This window comes from Pseudorasbora parva, chromosome 23 (assembly GCF_024679245.1).
Source record: "Pseudorasbora parva isolate DD20220531a chromosome 23, ASM2467924v1, whole genome shotgun sequence".
NCBI lineage: Eukaryota > Metazoa > Chordata > Actinopteri > Cypriniformes > Gobionidae > Pseudorasbora > Pseudorasbora parva.
In genome coordinates, this window is record NC_090194.1 from 388,879 (window position 1) to 413,825 (window position 24,947).

At 45.3% G+C, this 24,947-nt stretch overlaps 3 protein-coding genes across 7 annotated transcripts in view; 2 read left to right on the forward strand and 1 right to left on the reverse strand.

Annotated features, from left to right (window-relative positions):
• The window catches only part of supt20 (SPT20 homolog, SAGA complex component), a 39,948-nt gene extending 31,717 nt beyond the window's left edge, over positions 1-8,231 (forward strand). For 2 of the 5 annotated variants that reach the window (XM_067434134.1, XM_067434135.1), the window contains exons 19-24: positions 727-860; positions 947-1,002; positions 1,080-1,196; positions 1,774-1,864; positions 3,236-3,324; positions 7,690-8,231. In XM_067434134.1, coding sequence (XP_067290235.1) covers positions 727-860; positions 947-1,002; positions 1,080-1,196; positions 1,774-1,864; positions 3,236-3,324; positions 7,690-7,833 — 631 coding nt within the window. In that variant the 3' untranslated portion in view covers positions 7,834-8,231. The remainder of the gene's footprint in view (positions 1-726; positions 861-946; positions 1,003-1,079; positions 1,197-1,773; positions 1,865-3,235; positions 3,325-7,689) is intronic. The other 3 variants (XM_067434136.1, XM_067434137.1, XM_067434138.1) reach the window with 3 other exon arrangements.
• On the reverse strand, positions 8,145-14,307 carry exosc8 (exosome component 8). The gene is made up of 11 exons (XM_067434140.1): positions 14,242-14,307; positions 14,078-14,114; positions 13,662-13,725; positions 13,506-13,579; positions 13,384-13,429; positions 13,197-13,302; positions 13,023-13,068; positions 12,023-12,119; positions 11,204-11,324; positions 10,993-11,099; positions 8,145-8,368 (listed from the first exon to the last, which is right to left on the reverse strand). The coding sequence occupies exons 1-11, from the start codon at positions 14,256-14,258 to the stop codon at positions 8,250-8,252; spliced, it is 834 nt and encodes a 277-aa protein (XP_067290241.1). The 5' UTR covers positions 14,259-14,307; the 3' UTR covers positions 8,145-8,249.
• Positions 14,308-14,408: 101 nt separating this feature from the next.
• Positions 14,409-24,787, forward strand: alg5 (ALG5 dolichyl-phosphate beta-glucosyltransferase). The gene is made up of 10 exons (XM_067434139.1): positions 14,409-14,700; positions 18,640-18,808; positions 19,312-19,358; positions 19,609-19,677; positions 20,966-21,058; positions 21,210-21,323; positions 21,955-22,014; positions 22,349-22,500; positions 24,278-24,363; positions 24,454-24,787. Exons 1-10 carry the CDS (start codon positions 14,611-14,613, stop codon positions 24,567-24,569), a joined length of 996 nt encoding a protein of 331 aa, XP_067290240.1. The 5' UTR covers positions 14,409-14,610; the 3' UTR covers positions 24,570-24,787.
• The last annotated feature ends 160 nt before the right edge of the window (positions 24,788-24,947 follow it).

Below are 24,947 nucleotides of genomic sequence, written 5' to 3' on the forward strand. Positions count from 1 at the left end.
GTTTAGAGACCGCAGTAGACGTGATGGAGTATAATGTGTTAAGAGCTCGCTTAAGTACTGGAGCTAAACCATTCAGTGCTTTGAGGAATAAGCAGGATTTAAAAATGTCTGCGATGTTTAATAGGGAGCCAGTGCAGTGTTGACAGAACTGGACTAATATGATCATACTTCCTGGTTCTAGAAGAACTCGAGCTGCTGCGGTTTGGACCAGCTGGAGTTTGTTTATTAAGCGAGCAGGGCAACCACCCAGTAGAGCATTACAATAATCTATCTATCTGTCTATCTATCTATCTATCTATCTATCTATCTATCTATCTATCTATCTATCTATCTATCTATCTATCTATCTATCTATCTATCTATCTATCTATCTATCTATCTATCTATCAATCAATCAATCAATCATGGACCAGCTGGAGTTTGTTTATTAAGCGAGCAGGGCAACCACCCAGTAGAGCATTACAATAATCTAGCCTTGAGCTCATGAACGCATCGACTAACTGTTCAGCATTGAGAGCATGTGCCGTAATTTATAAATTACGGCACATGCTTAAGATGCTTAAAGGAACTGTATGTAAGAAATTTATTTCAATTAATCATAAAATGATTTTTTTGGAGACGCCTGCAGTACCAGTTTTGGCCATAAATCTATAAATTAAAGCGGGAACATGTACCCGTCTGAGACGTTTGTGCAGCCGGCTTAACCTCTTGACGTTTGTCTTCCAGCAGTCCCCAGACCCTGATGAGCGGCTCTAACCCGATGCTGGGCTGTAATCCTGGGACTCTGGCCTGTGGACTTCTGCCCTCCGGAGGACTCATGTCTGGAGCTCTTCCTGCCATGCAGCCCGCAGCCCCAGCAGGTCAACTTATGCCATTTTCTTCTGTCCACTTTTACGCATTGTCAGTCACTATAGTGAAGATTAAAATGCTGATGATGTCCCAGCAGGCGGACCCTTCGGCCTGAACAACAGCCCAGGACTGCGGCCGCTCAACCTGCTTCAGGTGCTTCTCCAGTAATGGATGTTGTGGAGATGATGGTCTCCTTCTCTCCTGTTTATGGTTGTGTTTTGTTCCTCCAGCTCCCGACGGGGCCGCTGATCTTTAACTCTCTCCAGCAGCAGCAGTTGTCCCAGTTTTCCCCTCAGCAGCAGAGCAGTCAGTCCGCCACATCCAGCCCTCAGCAGCAGGGGGAGCCGGTGAGCCAGCCCTACTCTACTGCTCCTGTAGGGCCGCAACCATCAGTGATGGGCGGGTGGTCGGGTCGTTTGAAATAAAGATGATGCGGGACAAAATGCCCGATTTCCCAACACGTTGGTTCGGGCGTATAATACCCATTAAGTGCGTATTAAATGCACGTGAAAAACGCGTGCATAAAACAAAGTTTGCCGTATACATTCCAGCTCAGGATTTTTGTTGGGAAAGTCGGAGAAAAAAAAAAAACAAGCATACTGTTGTGTTTCTGGCAGAATCAGTGTGTCGTCACGAGTCCTGCATGGGTCGGGTTTTGTAAATCCGCACCCGCCCGTACCCGCGGTGCGTTAAACCGCATCCGACCCGTTTTCCTAAAGGGAGCACTAATTAAAATCCGCACCTGACCCAACCCGCTTAAAATAGAACCGACCCGCACCCAAAGTAAAATCAGTTTAGCATATAACATTATATAGGCCTACACATTTATCGCCAGGTCATACATACAGCACTTGTGATGGTCAGTGTTTGTGATGGTCAGTATTTGTGATGGTCAGTATTCGTGATCTTGAAATCTTGAATTAGGCTGACGCTGCAGAACAGGGCCTGACCGCTCCACAGACGGCCGTCATCAATCTGACCGGCGTGGGCAGCTTCATGTCCCCTCAGGCCGCAGGTAAGCCCTGAGCCTTCGCTTCTCCTTCTCCTGTTATTCAGACACTAACACGACCAGTAGAGTACTAATGGATGTAGATGTGTAGTGTCATACTAATCTCAACATAGGCCAGAAGTTCACACTGCAAAAGATGCTCTTCTTCCTCAGTATTTTTGTCTTGTTTCTAGTCCAAACATCTAAAAATTCTGAAAACAAGAAGTATTTACTAGACAAGCAAAAGTAATTGTCTTGTTTTGGGGAAAATAACTCAAAATGAAGAGAGTTTTTGCTTAAAATAAGATAAATAATCTGCCAATGGGGTGAGAAAAATAATCTTAATTCAAACAGAAAACAAGATTATTTTTCTCACCCCATTGGCAGATTATTTATCTTATTTTAAGCAAAAACTCTCTTCATTTTGAGTTATTTTTTCCCAAAACAGGACAATATGTCTTGTAAATGTTTCTTAAAGCGATAGTTGAGCCAATAATGAGCCTGATGTTGATCTGCTGACCCCAGGGCATCCACATGTAGGTGTGTGTGTTTCTTCAGGAGAACACAAATGAAGATTTTTAACTCAGCCGCTGCTGTGTGTCGGTCATATAATGATGGGAATGGGGAACAATTCTAGGAGAGCAAAACAGACATGCTTAGACAACACACACACACACACACAGAGCCCTGTGGCTCATGACCACACACTGATGTCTGAAGACACGAACCCATCGATTTCTGGGAGAAACTCAACAGTATTAATGTTTTTTTTCCCTCATATCAGACGAATCTCATCTAGTGTTCCCGTCCGCTATTACTGCCGTCTGGTGAGGTCAAACTGGCGCGATCATAGATATATATTTATAGATTCCTCATTAGTGCGTGGCGGATTGGCTGAATGAGGCTCTATATATATATATCTATGATCGCGCCAGTTTGACCTCATCAGACAGCAGTAATAGCGGACGGGAACACTAGATGAGATTCGTCTGATATGAGGTAAATGTTATTTTTACCTCATATCAGACGAATCTCACGAAACTCAGGTTGAGTTTCTCCCAGAAACCGATGGGTTCGTGTCTTCAGACATCAGTGTGTGGTCATGAGCCACAGGGCTCTGTGTGCGTGTGTGTGTGTGTTGTCTAAGCATGTTTGTTTTGCTCTCATAGAATTGTTCCCCATTCACATCATTATATGATGTTAGATATTTTGACTAGAAACAAGACAAAAATACTAAATAAGAAGAGCATATTTGCAGTGCATCAGACCTGTTTTTGACCATTTGGGTTTGTCATTGATTAACATAATGGTGGATGCCACTTTTCCTCTTTTGGCTACACTCTTCCTTTTATCCCCTGTTCCTCCTCCTCCTCCTCCTCGTCGTCGTGTCCGTGGTAGTGCTGTCCCAGCTGGGTTGTGGTCTGGAGGGCTCCGCGCCCAGCCTTCCGTCCCCGAGGCTCCAGCAACAGCACCAGCCACAGATCCAAGTAATGCAGCAACTCTCATCCACCCGTAGGCCCGATCACACAACGCGTTTTTGCAGCGAGTCGCCTTTTTGATGGATTTGGTTGGCAGAGAGCGTTATGCGCGTTGCTTATGTGCCCTGGGCGCCTCCTAGTATTGTTAAAGGCTCATGAGCCCCCGTCTCAGCACACTCCGTTCTCACCAGTTTAGAAAAATGCTATAAAAGTGGGCGTGGTTTAGCGGCGGAGACGTTTTATTTCGTTCATTAAAAGCATCAAAGCTTCCCACAAATGACCATCACGTTACACACAACACAATACACACATGGGTTTATAAGCTCACCCTTACACACACACACACACACACATCCTGTGACGACTATAATTCAGTGCACAGTTAAATACACAGACATTCGCTTGTTCTCTGCTTTGAAAATGTAAATGAACACGCTGTTGGATAACTCTGATAAGTTTTGAGGCTTATTTAGTGGCGTTTTATAAGCCGTTGGGTTAAACAGCCTGAAGAGCGCTTACACTCACCGTGCGGACGAATCGAGTGTGTGTGAAGACTCAGGATCTATTGAAGAGACGCTCATACAAAGCGGAAACAAACACTCGTTTTGATCCATTAATGCGTCTCTGGCTTACTGTAAGCGATCTCACGGATTAAAGCGTCAGTCAGAGGAAAAGGCCTTTCAGTGCGTGCCGTCATCAATAATTAAGCAGCACGTCTTCTCATTGGATAAACACACGCAGTCTCATGAATAATTAAGCAGCACGTCTTCTCATTGGATAAACACACGCAGTCTCATCAATAATTACGAGACCGCGATGAGTCATCGCCGTACTATAGTACAAGAAAACATCATCACAGCCCATCACGCTGCACTGCAAAAGATGCTGTTCTTACTCAGTATTATTGTCTTGATTTGGGAAAATAACTCAAAATGAAGAGAGTTTTTGCTTAAAATAAGATAAATAATCTGCCAATGGGGTGAGAAAAATAATCTTAATTCAAACAGAAAACAAGATTATTTTTCTCACCCCATTGGCAGATTATTTATCTTATTTTAAGCAAAAACTCTCTTCATTTTGAGTTATTTTCCCCAAAACAAGACAATTACTTTTACTTGTCTAGTAAATGTTCTTAATGTAAGAAGAGCATTATTGCAGTGACATGAAGATGAATTTAAATCAGGAAGTTGAAACTAGAGCTCAAAGGTTTAAATGAACTAGTTATCTCCCACATTTAAAACTAGCAGATGATAATATTGTCCTCCAGGATGTTCAACACACTTCTGTTCAAATCTCAGAACATTTGGTTCAGCTTTCATGACCCTTTAATCTAAATATGAAGTCACATGACAACAACTGTGTCAAAAATCACCTCTGAGCAGTAAAGCGCCTGATGTCATCGCGTTTATTTTCTGTTGTCCAATCGAATGAATGGAGAGGCGGGGCTTCCGTTGACCGTAACCTTGATTTGATTGACAGCTGATTCGGGGGTTGCCTAGAAACATTAAAAAACGCACTGCTCTTTTAATAATTTAAAAAATGTCAACCAAGAAAGGCAGCGCAGTGCGCCTTCGCCTCGCAAGAACGCGCTCTGTGATCGGGGCCTCAGACATGTGTGTATCAGACTGACCTTTGACCTCTGCTTCCCCGTGACTGACCACATGAATTCAAAACCCTATTTGCTTTATTATGTTTGATGACATCACATATTCAAAAGTTTTAGATCGGTAAGATTTTAAATGTTGTCAGATCATCTCTGTGATTATACAGTAGAGTGAGTTACTCCTGATCATCATCATCATTACTCTTCAGAGTCACATGACCCTTCACTAATCACCCTAACATCTGAGGATCAGTCAGGACTATTATCAGAGTCGGACACGGTACGCTTTATATTTCAGTGCGTGCCATCTCAGGACAGGTTTACCCAGAATGCTGGTGTGTTGAGGTCAGAGGTCAGTGTGTTCTGCGATGTCTGTCCATCTGTGTTTGACTGACCGCTCTTCTGTCTCTGCTTTAATGTTGAGCTTGTGGCGTTTTCTTCAAGCATGTTTCCATAGCAACTGAGATCAAATCTTTCATAACTTCAGGAGCGTTTCTAGAAGGATTAATCATGACACACACACACACACACACTGGCCTCAGTAACAGCTGACTGCTAGATGCCCGTTGAAGTTGCTGTTTTACTTGCACTAAACGAGAGAATGTGTAAGAGTGTGTGAGTGTGTGTGTGAGCGAGATTGTGTAAGAGTGTGTGAGTGTGTGTGTGAGCGAGATTGTGTAAGAGTGTGTGTGAGAGTGCATTGCACAGCTGCATTGCACTTTAACCCCTTCCTCTCCCCATGGCTACTGCTCGACCCTTTCCTGTTCCTATTTGTGGTTCCCATGATTTCCCAGAATGCATCTCTCTCTCTCTCTCTCTCTCTCTCTCTCTCTCTCTCTCTCTCTCTCTCTCTCTCTCTCTCTCTGTCCAGCGTCACTCCGTGAAGAGTGTGTGTGTGTGTGTGTGTGTGTGTCCAGCGTCACTCCGTGAAGAGTGTGTGTTTCCCTCCAGCAGCTCTGCTTCAATTAAATTATGAGCCGGCGTGACGTGTTGAGCTGCTAATAAGTATTTGAACACCTGAGAAAATCAATGCTAATATTTGGTACAGTAGCCTTTCTTTGCCCCCACAAAACACCCCCACAGCATGATGCTGCCGCCCCCATGCTTCACAGTAGGGATGGTGTTCTTGGGATGGTACTCATCATTCTTCTTCCTCCAAACGCGTTTAGTGGAATTATGACAGAAAAGTTCTATTTTGGTCTCATCTGACCACATGACTTTCTCCCATGACTCCTCTGGATCATCCAAATGGTCATTGGCAAACTTCAGACGGGCCTGGACATGTGCTGGTTTAAGGGGAACCTTCCGTACACGACGTCTTGGTGTATTACCAACAGTAACCTTGGTAACGGTGGTCCCAGCTCTTCTCAGGTCATTGGCCAGCTCCTCTGTGTAGTTCTGGGCAGATTTTTCTCCTTAGGATCATTGAGACCCACGAGGTGAGATCTGGCATGGAGCCCCAGTCCGAGGGAGACTGACAGTCATGTTTAGCTTCTTCCATTTTCTAATGATTGCTCCGGCAGTGGACCTTTTTTCACCGAGCTGCTGGGCCATTTCCCCGGAGCCCTCTCCAGCCTTGTGTATGATTGTCTCTCGTGTCTTTGGACAGCTCTGTGGTCTTGGCCATGTCAGTAGTTGGACTCTTGCTGATTGTATGAGGTGGACAGGTGTCTTTATCAGCTAACGACCTCAAACAGGAGCATCTAATGTAGGATAATAAATGGAGTGGAGGTGGACATGTTAAAGGCAGACTAACAGGTCTCTGAGGGGCAGAACTCTAGCGGATAGACAGGTGTTCAAATACTTATTTTCCTCACTGTACATTGATAATGTGATGCCTAAATTCACTTGTAGTGTTTAATATGATTTAAGTTTATAGTGTTTTACTATTTATTCATTTAGACACAATAGTATAGAATGTACATCACTGCAGAACTATTGGTGCATCTCAAATTTTACAATACGGTATAGTTAACTCATACGCAAGCATAATACACTCTTCTGTTCAAATGTTTATGCTGAGATTCTTCTAATATTTTTATTGAAACTGATAAAACTAAAATTTCAGGATTATTTGGAAAACATTTTTTAAATTTAAACAACTTTGAACAGTAGTGCATGTCTCTTTAAAACAAATATAATTTCTAGTATTATTTACATACTTAAAGGGTTAGTTCACCCAAAAATGAAATGTACAGGAACAGTTTAAGATATTTTATATTTAGTCCGAGGGCATATGCAAGTGTATGCACACTATACTGGTGTAACGGTTATGAATCAGCGTATTGATTCATGAGCCGAATCATAAATCGATTCGCTGAGTCATAACCGTTTGAATCTTTATTTGAGGATTGAACACAAACGCGGAAGAGAAGCCAATGCTGAATAAAGTCGTAGTTTTTGTTATTTTTGGACCCAAATGTATTTTGGATGCTTCAAGAGACTCTAATTAACCCACTGATGTCTCATATGGACTACTGTGATGATGTTTTTATTCCCTTTCTGGACATGGACAGTATAGTGTGCATACACTTGCATACGCTCTCGGACTAAATATAAAATATCTTAAACTGTGTGTGAAGATGAGCGGAGGTCTTACGGGTGTGGAGCGACATTAGGGAGAGGAGTTAATGACAGACATTTCATTTCTGGCTGAACTAACCCTTTTGTGTGTGTGTGTGTGTGTGTGTACGTTGTGGCGTTGAACTCCTGGCTGCTGTGAGGAGGATTCTGAGTAAATGCTCATGATCTGTTTCCTTTCTCTTCCGCAGTTGCAATTCTTGCAGCACCAAATGCAGCAGCAAATGGGTTTGGCAGTGGGGGGGGCGGCGGCACAGTCGGCACGGCAACATTCCACCAACCAGCCAAGAAGTAAGAGGAAACGCAGCACCCCACAGCCCCTCCCCAAATCATGACCTCAGGCCCAGCCCACTCGCCGGACCTGACCTCAGGCCCCGCCCACTCGCCGGACCTGCCCTCAGGCCAGACCAACACGTGTATTACAGCAGGGGACCTTCGAGTATTATAGGATATGATGAGACGCTTCTCTACGGCATGCTGTGTTTATTCCCCTTCCACCGAGAGCACACTAAGGGCCCTACAGGACGCGATGACATCAGAGGGCCGCTCGTCCCAGCATGCACTGCGTGTGCGGTTGATACGGCGTTACACTGAGGCATCCGCTGTGTGTTCTCATGAGGGGATGCGCTTCTGAACAGACGCTGAGTTTTTTGTAAATGATCTTTGTCGGCAGTTTTATTGTGATAAAAAAGAAAGTATATATTGACAGTGAAAAATACAACTTTTAGATAAAGATGAGTGGTGTGTGTGTTTATTTGTCCGTCTTCATGCTCCCGATGACCCGGTCCAGCAGTCTCCGGATCTCCGTGTGTCTCGTCACGGCTCGCCGGATGCAGTGCTGCAGTTTCTCCGCGGATAACGCCGTCCCGCCTGAACAAAACAATCACAGAGAGCCAAAACAGGCCACTTGTGGGATCCGTGTAGATCAGATTATTTTTTTTGTTTATTTTATTTATTTATTTATTTGATTGGGCTCTGCATGTCAATGAACAAACATGTTAACATGCCGGATTGGAGCCAAGGGCTAATTTCCATCCGGAGTCCCACAGGTCACAAAAACATTACAGAAATTAAAATGTACATCTAGATAAAGCACATCGTTTATCAATAAGTTATCAGGTCCTATAAACAATATTCACATAAGGCTCAAATTCATTCAGCTTCACAAACACTCATCCATGAACACATGACGAATTACAAAACTTAAAGGTCCTGTTCTTCGCGTGTTTTCGAAGCTTTGATTATGTTTACAGTGTACAATATGTTTCGCGTGAATAGTTCATGTTTCGTGTGTAAAAAAACACAGTTTCTCTGTCCTAAAACGGCCTGATGATTTCCTTGTTCTATGAAGTCCCTCCTTCAGAAACACGTAACGAGCTCTGATTGGCCCAGCGCTTCCCGTGCTGTGATTAGACAGCAGCTTAGCGCACTTTGCCCGGAAAGGTCCCGCCTCTTACCATAACGGGGCGATGCAGGCGCTGAATGCGCTCTTCTCCACGCGGGAGAGCAGCGAGACCACGCCCCCTATTTTGCGTGTTCTTGTGGGCTGAGTCAACAAACGGTTCTAGTGATGTCATCACAGCAGGAAGTGCAGCGGTGTAGTCCAAACCGGCCGCTCGCTGTCGGCTTTGAAAGGGAACTTCTGTTCAATTAAATATCTGGCTTGGCATTGAACTCTGAGCTTTATAATCTTACAGGTATTATTGATGCTCTAACAGCAACATCACACACTAACTAAAGTCTGAAAGATGGACTCGCGAAGAACACGACCTTTAGGATAGCATACAACACACTCACTGCTGTGTGCAACTTCGGTTCGCTCATAACCTTTTTCAACTGGACTTTGAACGAGCTGTTGTTATGACAATTGTTTATAGTTCCGCCAGAATAAAAGCTCACTGTTAATAATAATAATATTTCTATCTGATTTTATTTTATAGCACAATAGTATTTCCCTTATCATAGTGCATTTGGCAGATGCTTTGCGAATCGTCCAGAGTGAGAAACTGCAGCTTTATCTCCCCATTCTGCGTTTCTGCAGGTCTTGCGGAGGTACATTTAAGAACAATTAAAGACAATTTACAGAATAAACTGAAGGGAACACGTCCGTATGTTCTCTAATGTACATGTCTAAGCACACGATGAGTATTAGTGACGCTTCAGTTAACACACTGCATTCAGTTTAGAGCACTATGAAATACTGTTTTAATGGTTAATCCAATCCGCAAATTCATTTGAAGAACCAAATTAGCCAGAGATAACGATTAGATGATCGATTAAATCATCTCAGATGTGTGTTTAAAGCGATAGTTGAGCCAATAATGAGCCTGATGTTGATCTGCTGACCCCCAGGGCATCCACATGTAGGTGTGTGTGTTTCTTCAGGAGAACACTAATGAAGATTTTAACTCAACCGTTGCTTGTATAGATGCCTCATTCGAGCGATCCGCGCAAGCACTGATGAGGCATCTATGTAAATATATCTATGATCGCGCCGGCGATGGGAACACTAGATGAGATTCGTCTGATATGAGGTATAAATCACACAAATACTGTTGAGTTTCTGGCAGAATTCTCATTTTTGGGTCAACTATCCCTTTAAAGTCACTTTAAGACCTGCTCGCATCTCACACACACACACACACGACTTTCCTTTCACCTTACACAGAACCGACAGTGTTTATATATGTTAACCGTAAGTGTTTGACAGTATTGGTCAGACTTTAGTGCACACTCAGCAGCTGACCCGCTTTTAATTTATTCATCCCAAACCTGACAAATTCTGAGACATTCTGCATTATACAGTAAATTACACTTTAATGGTTTAATGCCATGATATTGAATTTACAACTTTCTGATCCAATTCAAGACATTTTTAAGGCCTTATATTGCAGACCAGCGGAGACTTTTTTTTCTCTCGCAATTCTGAGTTTAGATCAGATTTAGATTTACAGTTCTGGAAAAAATTAAGAGACCCCCTAACATGGATGTCTCAGTGTTAAGTGGTCTCTTAAAGCTCCACTGTGTGATATTTTCCCCCATCTAGCGGTGTAAAGGTTTATGACCATCCAGTGAATATTAGTTTCTGTTCCTCTCCATTCTGATTTCGTTTTAACTCCTACGGTGGCTGATTTAGTCCAAGATTAACACGGCAATCCTCCTCTTCACCTTCGACACAGTGCCATCGAGTGTTAAAACGCGAAAGGCGAAGCTTGAATTTACGGGTATGTCCCTCTTTGGCTACTGTACTTTCAAGATGGAGGAGCAACATGGCGACCGGCATTCGAACCCCTCACCCGTATGTGTTTCCAACGGCATATTATAAACTTACCAGAATACTTTATTACTTAAGAGAAGTAAATATACGTTAATGAGCACATATATTTTTGAAAGAATAGTGTTTTTAGCTAAGAATAAACTAAAGTTACACAGTGCAGCTTTAATTTTCCCAGAGGTGTGTGAAGTCAGACCTGTGAGTGTGTGTGGACGTTCACCTGGTTTGTGTAGGGCACAGAGCCGCTCCTCCTCATCCGTCACCACAGTCATTAGTGCTGTAGAAAGGCTCTCCTCCTCCGCCGTGGGGTCCACGATGATGATGGAACTGCAATAAAAGAGTCTGAACTCATTTCTGTGTCATTGCTAAAGAATACTGATCTGAGACCAGTGTTATTATGGAGTTTTGTAATAGAGGAATAAGTGAATTACTCATCAAACACTGCGAACGAGGAGCCGACGGGGTGCCTGTTGATCTTCAGGAGCCTCTTCTTCTGCATGTCCACTTCTGCTGCGTCCGTCTCTGTGTTTATAGTGACCTCAGGGAGTCGGGCTGAGATATACGAACGGGTTTATTAGCCATCATGACAGCAGAGGAAGTGTTTACAGGGATAGTTGAGCCAATAATGAGCCTGATGTTGATCTGCTGACCCCCAGGGCATCCACATGTAGGTGTGTGTGTTTCTTCGGGAGAACACAAGAGGTCAAACTGGCGCGATCATAGATATATATATATAGATATATATGGCGGATCGGCTGAATGAGGAATCTATATATATCTCTATGATCGCCCCAGTTTGACCTCATCAGACGGCAGTAATAGCGGACGGGAACACTAGATGAGATTCGTCTGATATGAGGTAAAAAAATAACATTAATACTGTTGAGTTTCTCCCAGAAACCGATGGGTTCGTGTCTTCAGACATCAGTGTGTGGTCATGAGCCACAGGGCTCTGTGTGTGTGTGTGTGTGTGTGTGTGTGTGTGTGTGTGTGTGTGTGTGTGTGTGTGTGTGTGTGTGTGTGTGTGTGTGTGTGTGTGTGTGTGTTGTCTAAGCATGTTTGTTTTGCTCTCATAGAATCGTTCCCCATTCACATCATTATATGACCGACACACAGCAGCGGCTGAGTTAAACATCTTCATTTGTGTTCTCCTGAAGAAACACACACACCTACATGTGGATGCCCTGGGGGTCAGCAGATCAACATCAGGCTCATTATTGGGTGAACTATCGCTTTAAGATGACACTCACCGTTCTTTAAAGCTGCCAGCAGGACGATGATGCAGGCGTCCAGTAAGTTCCCGTCATAATCCAAACACATGATGTCACAGTACAGCACCCAACACAGCTGGACACATGAGCACGTGTGAGGGTTCGAAACGAGCAGTGATGGTATTATAAGTCTTACATATAAATACACTGATCAGGCATAACATTATGACCTATTCTGTTGGTCTCCCTTTTGCTGACCCGTCTCTGATGGACTCCTCTAGAAGGTGTGCTGTGGTATCTGGCACCAAGATGTTAGCAGCAGATCCTTTAAGTCCTGTAAGTTACGAGGTGGATCGGACTTGTTTGTTCAGCTCTTCCCACAGATGCTCGATTGGATTGAGATCTGGGGAATCTGGAGGCCGAGTCGACGCCTCAAACTGGTCGTTGTGCTCCTCAAACCGTTCCTGAAGCATTTGTGCTTTGTGTCAGGAGCATTATCCTGCTGGAAGAGCCACAGCCACCAGAATACCGTTTCCATCAAAGGCTGCAAAACTGTACGTCTCAAACTGAGCTGCTCTGTGTATTCTGACAGCTTTCTATCAGAACCAGCATTAACTTCTGGAGCAGTTTGAGCTCCAGTAGCTCGTCTGTTTGATCGGACCCCACGGGCCAGCCTTCGCTCCCCACGGTCATCAATGAGCCTTGGCCGCCCATGACCCTGTGGCCGGTTCTCCACTGGTCCTTCCTTGGAGCACTTTTGATAGATACTGACCACTGCAGACCGGGAACAGCCCACAAGAGCTGCAGTTTTGGAGATGCTCTGACCCAGTCGTCTAGCCGTCACAATCTGGCCAAACTCGCTCAGATCCTTACGCTTGCCCATTTCTCCTGCTTCACACACATCAACTCTGAGGACTAAATGTTCACTTGCTGCCTAATATATCCCACCCACTAACAGGAGCCGTGATCAAGAGATCAGTGTTATAAACTCATAATGTGTTATGCCTGATCGGTGTGTGTGTATATATATATATCTTACCTTAGATTTTTCAACGCACAACTCCTCCATATTTATTAAATCTGAACTGCAGAGAAGAAGAAAAAATAAACAAGAGTTAAGTAATAATATTTAGGCTTGACCAACATTATTGGCAGGAATACATTTTCCTCCTCTTTTTGACATCCCAGAAAGAGGAGCTTTCTCCCGCCGTACCTCTGGATGAGGTCCGCGATGAACTGGCTGGCGGCCTGAGCCGGTTCTCCCGGCGCTCCGGGCCGGATCCGGGATGAGCACAGCGGAGGCAGATCCACATTCGGGACTGCAGACCGAAGACCAACTGAGTCAAACGTCATTCAACACACCAATGCATCACAATCACCCAATTATAAGAGAAATTCACCAATATATCCTTTATCTGGAGCATCCGACGGTGGCACAGTCAATTCCTGCAAGAAAAAAATGCTCCATAACTCCATAATCCAGCGCAATATCAACATTTATAGGAGAAAAGATGATTCTTACCGCTTTTATCCCACAGATCACGGTTGTGTTTCCCACTTTCACCATCGCGGACCCATCGGCTGTGGATATCGAGCCTAAAGCACACACTCATCCAGTTATATCTGCACTTCTAAAGCGTTCTGATCATTTTAATGTTATTTTGCATGTAATGCTTACTAATGTTTAAGGTTGTGGGTCTAAACTCTCCCAATTCCCTTCCATCTGGACGACAGTTTTCTTTCTGTTGAATATTAGATTAGGATAATTGAACATTATATTAAAGGGTTAGTTCAGCAAAAATGAAATGTATGTCATTGAATGGATGCTTCAAGAGACTCTAATTAACCCACTGATGTCTCATATGGACTACTGTGATGATGTTTTTATTCCCTTTCTGGACATGGACAGTATAGTGTGCATACACTTGCATACGCTCTCAGACTAAATATAAAATATCTTAAACTGTGTGTGAAGATGAGCGGAGGTCTGACGGGTGTGGAGCGACATTAGGGAGAGGAGTTAATGACAGACATTTCATTTCTGGCTGAACTAACCCTTTAACATTACTATTCAACTTCACGTGATGAACTCACCAAAAAGCTCCTGTGATATTCCAGAGGCTCTGCGGTTCTGCAACACACACCCAATCAATAGTTATATAATCACATCTCATTGCTAACTTCTAGTATATTATACAGTTATTCGGATAAAATCCACATGTGTAATTCTCGCTGTTGTATTAACAGCATTGACTCACTTGAAACCAGCCGCCATGATGTTCAGACGCACCACGTGAGAGCCGCCGTGACGTAAGCGACGCGTCTCTGTCCTCCGCGCCTGTGGGGGCGCTAGCGATGTTTATCTGCGTCCTCCGCGCCTGTGGGGGCGCTAGCGATGTTTATCTGCGGCGTCGCGGCGCTTCCTCGCCCGCTGTGATGATGTGGTTTGTTTTCAGCGACTTCCGCATAGGTGTTTTAGTATGACTGGAAGTAAAGTTCATCAGTGGATGTTTAACTCCTTCCGTGATTAACGCGACACGCGCATCGATGTCCCGGGTCCAGGCTGTCGGTTCCGATCGGTTAGAGCTGCTGTGTGTCGGTACCGATCTCTGACGGTAATAATAATAATGATGATGATGATGATGATGATGGAGGACTTCTGTGTGTGTCAGTTACTGCAGTGCTCGCTCATCCTGGCGCTCGTCGTCCTTCTATCGGTACGTTTAAATCGCTTTATTATACTGGAAGTTTTATCATATTATTGTGGATTTTTTTTATAAATATACACATTTATAGTATATATATTTAATATAATATTGTGGTATTCTGATTTATGCTTGCTCTTAGTGACCTATCCAGGCTTGTTATTAATTGTTAATGAAAATTAATTTATAATGAAGTTTCTTTTGAAATGCTGAATATAATCTCCCTTCACCGATTCTTCCAGTTGGACTAGTTACTGTATGTGTCACATCTGCTTATTGTCTCCAGGGTGTAGTGTGTGTGCTTATTGTCTTCAGGGTGTAGTGTGTGTGTTTATTCTCTTCAGGGTGTAGTGTTCTGGTGTTTGTTCTCGTCCTCTGGCTGCTGCTGCTGTTTGTTCGCGTCCTCAGGCTGCTGCTGCTGTTTGTTCATGTCCTCTGGCTGCTGCTGGTGTTTGTTCTCATCCTCAGGCTGCTGCTGCTGTTTGTTCTCGTCCTCTGGCTGCTGCTGGTGTTTGTTCTCATCCTCAGGCTGCTGCTGCTGTTTGTTCGCGTCCTCAGGCTGCTGCTGCTGTTTGTTCGCGTCCTCAGGCTGCTGCTGCTGTTTGTTCATGTCCTCTGGCTGCTGCTGGTGTTTGTTCTCATCCTCAGGCTGCTGCTGCTGTTTGTTCATGTCCTCTGGCTGCTGCTGGTGTTTGTTCTCGTCCTCAGGCTGCTGCTGGTGTTTGTTCTCGTCCTCAGGCTGCTGCTGGTGTTTGTTCTCGTCCTCTGGCTGCTGCTGGTGTTTGTTCTCGTCCTCAGGCTGCTGCTGCTGTTTGTTCTCGTCCTCAGGCTGCTGCTGCTGTTTGTTCTCGTCCTCAGGCTGCTGCTGCTGTTTGTTCTCGTCCTCAGGCTGCTGCTGGTGTTTGTTCTCGTCCTCAGGCCGGTGTTTGTTCTCGTCCTAAGGCGGGTGTTTGTTCTCGTCCTCAGGCTGCTGCTGGTGTTTGTTCTCGTCCTCAGGCGGGTGTTTGTTCTCGTCCTCAGGCTGCTGCTGGTGTTTGTTCTCGTTCTCAGGCTGGTGTTTGTTCTCGTCCTCTGGCTGCTGTTTGTTCTCGTCCTCTGGCTGCTGCTGGTGTTTGTTCTCGTCCTCTGGCTGCTGCTGGTGTTTGTTCTCGTCCTCAGGCTGCTGCTGGTGTTTGTTCTCGTCCTCAGGCTGCTGCTGGTGTTTGTTCTCGTCCTCAGGCGGGTGTTTGTTCTCGTCCTCAGGCTGCTGCTGGTGTTTGTTCTCGTCCTCAGGCGGGTGTTTGTTCTCGTCCTCTGGCTGCTGCTGGTGTTTGTTCTCATCCTCAGGCTGCTGCTGCTGTTTGTTCTCGTCCTCAGGCTGCTGCTGCTGTTTGTTCATGTCCTCTGGCTGCTGCTGGTGTTTGTTCTCGTCCTCAGGCTGCTGCTGGTGTTTGTTCTCGTCCTCAGGCTGCTGCTGCTGTTTGTTCTCGTCCTCAGGCTGCTGCTGCTGTTTGTTCTCGTCCTCAGGCTGCTGCTGCTGTTTGTTCTCGTCCTCTGGCTGCTGTTTGTTCTCGTCCTCAGGCTGCTGCTGGTGTTTGTTCTCGTCCTCTGGCTGCTGCTGGTGTTTGTTCTCGTCCTCAGGCTGCTGCTGGTGTTTGTTCTCGTCTTTAGGCGGGTGTTTGTTCTCGTCCTCAGGCGGGTGTTTGTTCTCGTCCTCAGGCTGCTGCTGGTGTTTGTTCTCGTCCTCAGGCGGGTGTTTGTTCTCGTCCTCAGGCGGGTGTTTGTTCTCGTCCTCAGGCTGCTGCTGGTGTTTGTTCTCGTCCTCAGGCTGGTGTTTGTTCTCGTCCTCTGGCTGCTGTTTGTTCTCGTCCTCTGGCTGCTGCTGGTGTTTGTTCTCGTCCTCAGGCTGCTGCTGGTGTTTGTTCTCTTCCTCAGGCTGCTGCTGGTGTTTGTTCTCGTCCTCAGGCTGCTGCTGGTGTTTGTTCTCGTCCTCAGGCTGCTGCTGGTGTTTGTTCTCGTCCTCAGGCTGCTGCTGGTGTTTGTTCTCGTCCTCAGGCTGCTGCGGGTGTTTGTTCTCGTCCTCAGGCGGGTGTTTGTTCTCGTCCTCAGGCTGCTGCTGGTGTTTGTTCTCGTCCTCAGGCGGGTGTTTGTTCTCGTCCTCAGTGGGTGTTTGTTCTTGTCCTCAGGCGGGTGTTTGTTCTCGTCCTCAGGCTGCTGCTGGTGTTTGTTCTCGTCCTCAGGCTGCTGCTGGTGTTTGTTCTCGTCCTCAGGCGGGTGTTTGTTCTCGTCCTCAGGCTGCTGCTGGTGTTTGTTCTCGTCCTCAGGCTGCTGCTGGTGTTTGTTCTCGTCCTCTGGCTGCTGCTGGTGTTTGTTCTCGTCCTCAGGCTGCTGTTTGTTCTCGTCCTCTGGCTGCTGCTGGTGTTTGTTCTCGTCCTCTGGCTGCTGCTGGTGTTTGTTCTCGTCCTCTGGCTGCTGCTGGTGTTTGTTCTCGTCCTCAGGCTGCTGCTGGTGTTTGTTCTCGTCCTCAGGCTGCTGCTGGTGTTTGTTCTCGTCCTCAGGCGGGTGTTTGTTCTCGTCCTCTGGCTGCTGCTGGTGTTTGTTCTCGTCCTCAGGCTGCTGCTGGTGTTTGTTCTCGTCCTCTGGCTGCTGCTGGTGTTTGTTCTCGTCCTCTGGCTGCTGCTGGTGTTTGTTCTTGTCCTCTGGCTGCTGCTGGTGTTTGTTCTCGTCCTCTGGCTGCTGCTGGTGTTTGTTCTCGTCCTCAGGCGGGTGTTTGTTCTCGTCCTCTGGCTGCTGCTGGTGTTTGTTCTCGTCCTCTGGCTGCTGCTGGTGTTTGTTCTTGTCCTCTGGCTGCTGCTGGTGTTTGTTCTCGTCCTCAGGCTGCTGCTGGTGTTTGTTCTCGTCCTCTGGCTGCTGCTGGTGTTTGTTCTCGTCCTCTGGCTGCTGCTGGTGTTTGTTCTTGTCCTCTGGCTGCTGCTGGTGTTTGTTCTCGTCCTCAGGCTGCTGCGGGTGTTTGTTCTCGTCCTCAGGCGGGTGTTTGTTCTCGTCCTCTGGCTGCTGCTGGTGTTTGTTCTCGTCCTCAGGCTGCTGCTGGTGTTTGTTCTCGTCCTCTGGCTGCTGCTGGTGTTTGTTCTCGTCCTCTGGCTGCTGCTGGTGTTTGTTCTTGTCCTCTGGCTGCTGCTGGTGTTTGTTCTCGTCCTCTGGCTGCTGCTGGTGTTTGTTCTCGTCCTCTGGCTGCTGCTGGTGTTTGTTCTCGTCCTCTGGCTGCTGCTGGTGTTTGTTCTCGTCCTCAGGCGGGTGTTTGTTCTCGTCCTCAGGCTGCTGCTGGTGTTTGTTCTCATCCTCAGGCGGGTGTTTGTTCTCGTCCTCAGGCGGGTGTTTGTTCTCGTCCTCAGGCTGCTGCTGGTGTTTGTTCTCGTCCTCAGGCTGCTGCTGCTGTTTGTTCTCATCCTCAGGCGGGTGTTTGTTCTCGTCCTCAGGCGGGTGTTTGTTCTCGTCCTCTGGCTGCTGCTGGTGTTTGTTCTCGTCCTCAGGCTGCTGCTGCTGTTTGTTCTCGTCCTCTGGCTGCTGCTGGTGTTTGTTCTCGTCCTCTGGCTGCTGCTGGTGTTTGTTCTCGTCCTCTGGCTGCTGCTGGTGTTTGTTCTCAGGCGGGTGTTTGTTCTCGTCCTCAGGCGGGTGTTTGTTCTCGTCCTCAGGCTGCTGCTGGTGTTTGTTCTCGTCCTCAGGCGGGTGTTTGTTCTCGTCCTCTGGCTGCTGCTGGTGTTTGTTCTCGTCCTCTGGCTGCTGCTGGTGTTTGTTCTCAGGCGGGTGTTTGTTCTCGTCCTCAGGCGGGTGTTTGTTCTCGTCCTCAGGCTGCTGTGTGTTCTCGTCCTCAGGCGGGTGTTTGTTCTCGTCCTCAGGCTGCTGCTGGTGTTTGTTCTCGTCCTCAGGCTGCTGTTTGTTCTCGTCTTCAGGTTTGTTTGTTCTCGTTTTCAGGTTGTGGTGATTGCTCATGTCAGCGCTAATACGGCAGATCAGACCCGTCATGAGAAGGAGAAGCACTTTCTGACTGCAGATGGCCAGAAGGAATCTTTTCCCAGTCTGATGGACCCTCCCTCACTGGAGCTGTCCGTGGTTGTGCCTTCATACAATGAGGAACTCAGATGTGAGTTGGTTTGATGGTGTATTTATTGGCCCTCTTTCTTACTTCCAGAGGTTTTCAGTGGAGTTCAGTAGATTGCGATGGCCATGACAGGGTTTTGGCCTGAAATTGTCCTGTGAGGAGAACTAATGGGGAACCTTTATCAGAGCAGGAGGAGTCATGTTCTCTTCCAGGTGAACCTGAAAGCCTCTGGAGTGTGAGATCACAAGGGTCTCCAGCCGTTACATAAAGCCGAAGTGCTTGAAGTTAAAACATTAGTATTGTGTTGTTTAAAAATGTATATAAATGTGTTTTCTTTGCATTATTGGAGGTTTGAAAACAGCACATTTATTTTATTTGACATTTTGGAAGAAATGTCCAATTCGGTAGTTTGTAAAACAAAAAAGTTAAAAAAAAGTTAAGTTCAACAGATTCATGAAAACAATAATAAATCCAGAGAAACATTTTTGCAGTGATCTCTTATGGCTTAAATAAATCCTGAATGTCTTGTATTTCCGTGTCATCAGTGCCTGTTATGATGGATGAAGCCATGGAGTACCTGGAGAAGAGACAGGTTATTCAGATTTCTCACATTTCTATTATGAAACAAAAGACTAGCCGGTGTCATAAATTAATATTATAATATACATTTAAAAAAATGATGTCTTTATAATTTAAAGTGTAAACACGCATCACATCACCTATGAATCCGGTAATGTTTTTATTGAATGCTTCTGGATATTTGAGTTTTTACGGCGTGTGAATGTTTCACCATTGGATGGCAGTGCTGCTTAACTTAACCTGTCCTCTTGTTGATCTTCCAGAAGGGGAATCCATCTTTCACATATGAAGTTATTGTAGTAGATGATGGCAGCAAAGACAAAACTACAGAGGTAGTTTTACATATTATTATTATTATTCATTATAATATACACGGATCAGGCATAACATTATGAGCACTTGATGATCTCTTCATCTCCTGTTAGTGGGTGGGATATATTAGGCAGCAAGTGAACGTTTAGTCCTCAGAGTTGATGTGTGTGAAGCAGGAGAAATGGGCAAGCGTAAGGATTTGAGTGAGTTTGGCCAGATTGTGACGGCTAGACGACTGGGTCAGAGCATCTCCAAAACTGCAGCTCTTGTGGGCTGTTCCCGGTCTGCAGTGGTCAGTATCTATCAAAAGTGCTCCAAGGAAGGACCAGTGGAGAACCGGCCACAGGGTCATGGGCGGCCAAGGCTCATTGATGCACGTGGGGAGCGAAGGCTGGCCCGTGGGGTCCGATCAAACAGACGAGCTACTGGAGCTCAAACTGCTCCAGAAGTTAATGCTGGTTCTGATAGAAAGCTGTCAGAATACACAGAGCAGCTCAGTTTGAGGCGTATGGGCCAGTCAGGGTGACCTCTGACCTCTGACCCCGCCGAAAGCACCACCAGTGGCACGTGAGCATCAGAACTGGACCACGGAGCAATGGAAGAAGGTGGCCTGGTCTGAGGAATCACGTGTTCTTCTACATCATGTGGATGGGTGTGTGTTTGTGTGTTTGTGTGTTTGTGTGTGTGTGTGTGTGTGTGTGTGTGTGTGTGTGTGTGTGTGTGTGTGTGTGTGTGTGTGTGTGTGGCTTACCTGGGGAACACATGGCCCCAGGATGCACTATGGGAAGAAGGCGAGCCGGCGGAGGCAGTGTGATGCTTTGGCCAATGTTCTGCTGGGAAACCTAGGGTCCTCCATCCATGTGGATGTTACTTTGACACGCTCCACCTACCTAAGCATTGCTGAGACCATGTTCAGCCTTTCATGGAAACAGTATTCTGGTGGCTGTGGCTCTTCCAGCAGGATAATGCTCCTGACACAAAGCACAAATGCTTCAGGAATGGTTTGAGGAGCACAACAACCAGTTTGAGGCGTCGACTCGGCCTCCAGATTCCCCAGATCTCAATCCAATCGAGCATCTGTGGGAAGAGCTGCAACTTACAGGACTTAAAGGATCTGCTGCTAATATGTTGATGCCAGATACCACAGCACACCTTCAGGGGTCCAGTGGAGTCCATCAGAAGCGGGTCAGGGGGACCAACACAATATTAGGTTATAATGTTATGCCTGATCAGTGTGTTATAAAACATTGAATAAACGAATAGCTGTGCTTGTGGTCAAACTCAACGCTTGATCGTGTGTATCCTCAGGTTGCCATGAAATACACAAAGAAGTATGGCGCACAAAAAGTGAGAGTTCTGACGATGGTGGAGAACCGTGGAAAAGGCGGAGCAGTTCGGATGGTAACGATACACACACACACACACACACACACACACAAACACCCAGCTCTCTACATTTGTACATTTCAACACGTTTGAAGGCCAAACTGTGTGTGTGTGTGTGTGTGTGTGTGTGTGTGTGTGTGTGTGTGTGTGTGTGTGTCTGTCTCAGGGAGCTCTAAGCTGTCGCGGGCAGCTCGTTCTCATGGCTGATGCTGACGGAGCCACCAAATTTGCTGACATTGAGAAGGTGGAAGAGGCTCTTCAGAGCATCAGCGAGAAGCCTGTGAGACGACACTTCTTATAAATACAGCATATCACAAATCCCAGAGTAGCTGGTGTGTGGATTACATCTGCTTAAAGCTTAAAGCGTTAGTTCAGCCAGAAATGTAAATTGTGTGATTAATGTCTCCTGTGGTTGGACAGCCGTCAGACCTCCGCTCATCTTCTTCATGAATCGATTCATGATTCGGATCGCGAGTCAAACTGCTGATGTCACGAGACTCTGGCGATCCGAATCATGAATCGATTCACTGACTCATAACGGTTCGAAGCTTTGTTCTGAAATCGGCCATCACTATATAAGTCGTTATTTAGTGTTTTCCCGCACTAACTCTATTCTGGCCTCTTCATCAATGATTGTAGAGCCGCTGTAGTGAGATGGGCTTTGTAACGACGTCTTTAGTGCCTTTATGGGTCTTGAGAGAGGAAATGACATTGGTGTCAATGAAGGCCTTTCTGAGCCATCGGATTTCAACACTAATATCTTCATCTGTGTGTGAAGATGAGCGGAGGTCTGACGGCTGGCCAACCACAGGAGGAATTAATCACACTATTTACATTACAGGCTGAACTAACGCTTTACGCAGGAGACTAGCAGACGTTTGCACCTGACCAGGCTCTGCTCTTCTGTGCAGGATAACATGGCCATCTCCTGCGGATCCAGAGCTCACCTGGAAGAGGAGTCAGTGGCTCAGGTAAGCCCAGCTCATGTTCATCAATCAATCGTCATCTTTATTTCTATCGCTCTTCTCCAGCGCCGATTGTGTCAGAGCAGCTTCAGTGTTAAACAGGACAATACTGCAGCAGAATTAGATTTGGCTGTACAGTCGTTCTGGAGTAAACAGTGATGTTATCAGCTTATTTTAATTTATCATAGAGAGACAATGTTGGCAGATCAGGATTATAGTTTATAGAATTAAATAAGACCTCATTAATTAATGTTATTTGTATATTTAGTTAAATAACTGTGATGGAAGTGTGAGTGTCCCCAATGAGAGCTTGAGTGTGTGTGTGTGTGTGTGTGTGCAGCGGTCTGCGTTCCGCACGCTCCTGATGTACGGCTTCCACTTCCTGGTGTGGTTCTTCTGTGTGAGGGGCATTAAGGACACTCAGTGTGGCTTCAAGCTCTTCACTCGCGAGGCGGCCTTGAAAACCTTCTCCAGCCTTCATGTGGAGCGCTGGTGAGGACGCTCCAGACCTTTACATCAGTATCATATTGCCTTCGGTGTGGTGTGTAATATAGAGCTGTCTGTGAACGCAAAAGCTCATCTTTCAAAGAGCAAAGTGTAGAGTTATCTGCTGTGTCCCAATTCCCCAACTTATGCAATGTCCTAAAAGTGTGTGGGTTTTATGTGAAGAAGAGTTCATACTTTTGAGTGTGTAGCAGAAGAGCTTCGGGACTACTTTATCATCTTTAACGGACTCTGTTGCTTAGTTACGAGCATCCCATAACCGTTTAAACTGTCCTGTCAATCATCGTCACAGTTAAATCCTCCACATTCAGTTTAATCTCCTGCCGTATCGGAGAGAAATGTAGACACACACACACACACACACACACACACACACACACACACACACACACACACACACACACACACACACACACACACACACACAGCAGAGACTCTCCTAATGTGTTTGCAGTTTAACCCCTTAAGTGTCACCCCCCCTTTTTGAAAATATACATGAAACTTCACTATCCGAACTTAAATGGTTGCAATTCAGGAATGCTTTGGAATATAGACATGATTTTAGTCTCATTTTAAAGAAGACAGTCAGCAGAGCTCAAGTAAAATCACGTCAAAAAATTAAAGTATAAAAAATTTATGGAAGTTTAAATGTACTGTAAATCAAATATACTGTACTAGATATTTAATATAAAATATATATGTTACAAAATAATGTGTACTCTAAAATTACTATCAAATCAAAGCCATTTGTCTAATCAATTTGTGTTCAAAAATTGAAGTTCCCATGAGGGTTTGTTTAGGCGCTGTACCACAAATAGCCACCGGGTGTCATTGAAATTCCATTGATTTTTTTTTTTAAATGCAATTTCCTGTGACAAATGTATATATTTTTGTGTACATATCACAAAACAGTTTGCAGATATAGAACCGTGAGACTCAGACATTTCCGACGATATGCGTTTTGTCAAGATTAGAAAAGGTTTTTATTATAAAGTAGCTAAATATGAAACATGACGACGCCACTTGGGGAGGAGCCCGCTAGAATAATTTAGAGCACCGTTTCCATGGTAACACGAGATCTGATTTGATGAATCTTGAGTTCGTAAGCTTTCGAATGATATATAGTTTGTCAACATTAGACCAGGATATTTATAGGATATAATTGTTTTAAACATGCAGTGGCAAATGGGCCCACCGGTGGGCCAATGACACTTAAGGGGTTAAATATACTGATGCATTTAAAGGTTAATGGCCAAACATATTACAAAAGTTCTCAGTGCTGCTGCAGGTGAAATATGACGTGGATAACACTGAATAAATGTTTAGTCAGGTTAAATACTGATGATTGATCACTCAAACCTTCATCTAAACCGCTCCGCTTAACCGTCGGACTCACACACACATTTTTGCTTAAGAGGGTGAGAAAAATAATCTTATTTCTGTTTGGGACGAAAACAAGAAACAAGATTTCAATCAGAAATAAGATTATTTTTCTCACCCCATTGGCAGATCATTTTGCCTGTTTTAAGCAAAAACTCTCTTCATTTAGATTTTATTTTAACTAAACAAGGAAAAATATCTTCTGTCGTTTTATTGATCTAGTAAACGAATCTTGATTTAAGAATATCAAGATATTTAGATTAGAAACAAGACAGAATGACTGAGTAAGAAGAGCATTGTTTGCAGTGTAATAACCCCTTTATTATGACTCTTTAAGTTTAAAGCGTTATGTTAAGCATCTCCTAATAAAGGTGTGTGTCTGCAGGGCGTTTGATGTGGAGCTTCTGTTCATCGCTCAGTGTTTGGACATCCCTGTAGTGGAAGTGGCGGTGAACTGGACCGAGATCGAAGGTTTGCGCGGTCACTCATGCACCTAAAGCAGTTATACGGCTACGGTTATTCCAGCAGGAGTAATGAAGGCTTGTTTTACCGCACGCTTAGGGTCGAAGCTGGTGCCGTTCTGGAGCTGGCTGCAGATGGGCCGCGATCTGGTGTTCATCCGCCTGCGGTACCTCACCGGAGCCTGGAGGCTGGAGTCCGACCGGAAAACTCAGTAGAACACACGGCCCGTGCGCTTTACGCCGCCGCTGCATCATCACTGACCGAGCCCTGGCCGAGCCCTGACCGAGCCCTGGCCACATCACGGGATTTCCTTCTAGCTTTATTTTTTAACGTGATATCTCTGTTTTTCATGTGTTTCTTTTACATGCTATATTAGGTTTGGGTTTTGAAAATGGCAGATGGTTCTTGGCCAAATAAAGAAATTATAATCGGTTATCGTTTCTGCATTTACTCATTTGAAAATGTTGCTCAAACCAGATGAAGAAAAATTAGTTTTTACGCCACTCTTTTAAAATATTTTATTAAACAAGCTTCTTTAACCGTCCGGCCATCAGGGCACTTGGCACACTTTTATCGCCTTTTTTCATATCCAT

Excerpts from the sequence above, each read along its gene's own strand:
- alg5 (XM_067434139.1), top strand. The coding sequence starts at position 14,611 with ATGATGATGATGATGATGATGATGGAGGACTTCTGTGTGTGTCAGTTA. Across the intron at positions 14,701-18,639 it reads CGCTCGTCGTCCTTCTATCG|GTTGTGGTGATTGCTCATGT; the intron begins GTACGTTTAAAT and ends TCTCGTTTTCAG. Across the intron at positions 19,678-20,965 it reads GCAAAGACAAAACTACAGAG|GTTGCCATGAAATACACAAA; the intron begins GTAGTTTTACAT and ends GTGTATCCTCAG.
- exosc8 (XM_067434140.1), bottom strand. Across the intron at positions 13,430-13,505 it reads TGATCTGTGGGATAAAAGCG|GAATTGACTGTGCCACCGTC; the intron begins GTAAGAATCATC and ends TTTTTCTTGCAG. Across the intron at positions 13,069-13,196 it reads ATCGCGGACCTCATCCAGAG|TTCAGATTTAATAAATATGG; the intron begins GTACGGCGGGAG and ends TCTTCTCTGCAG.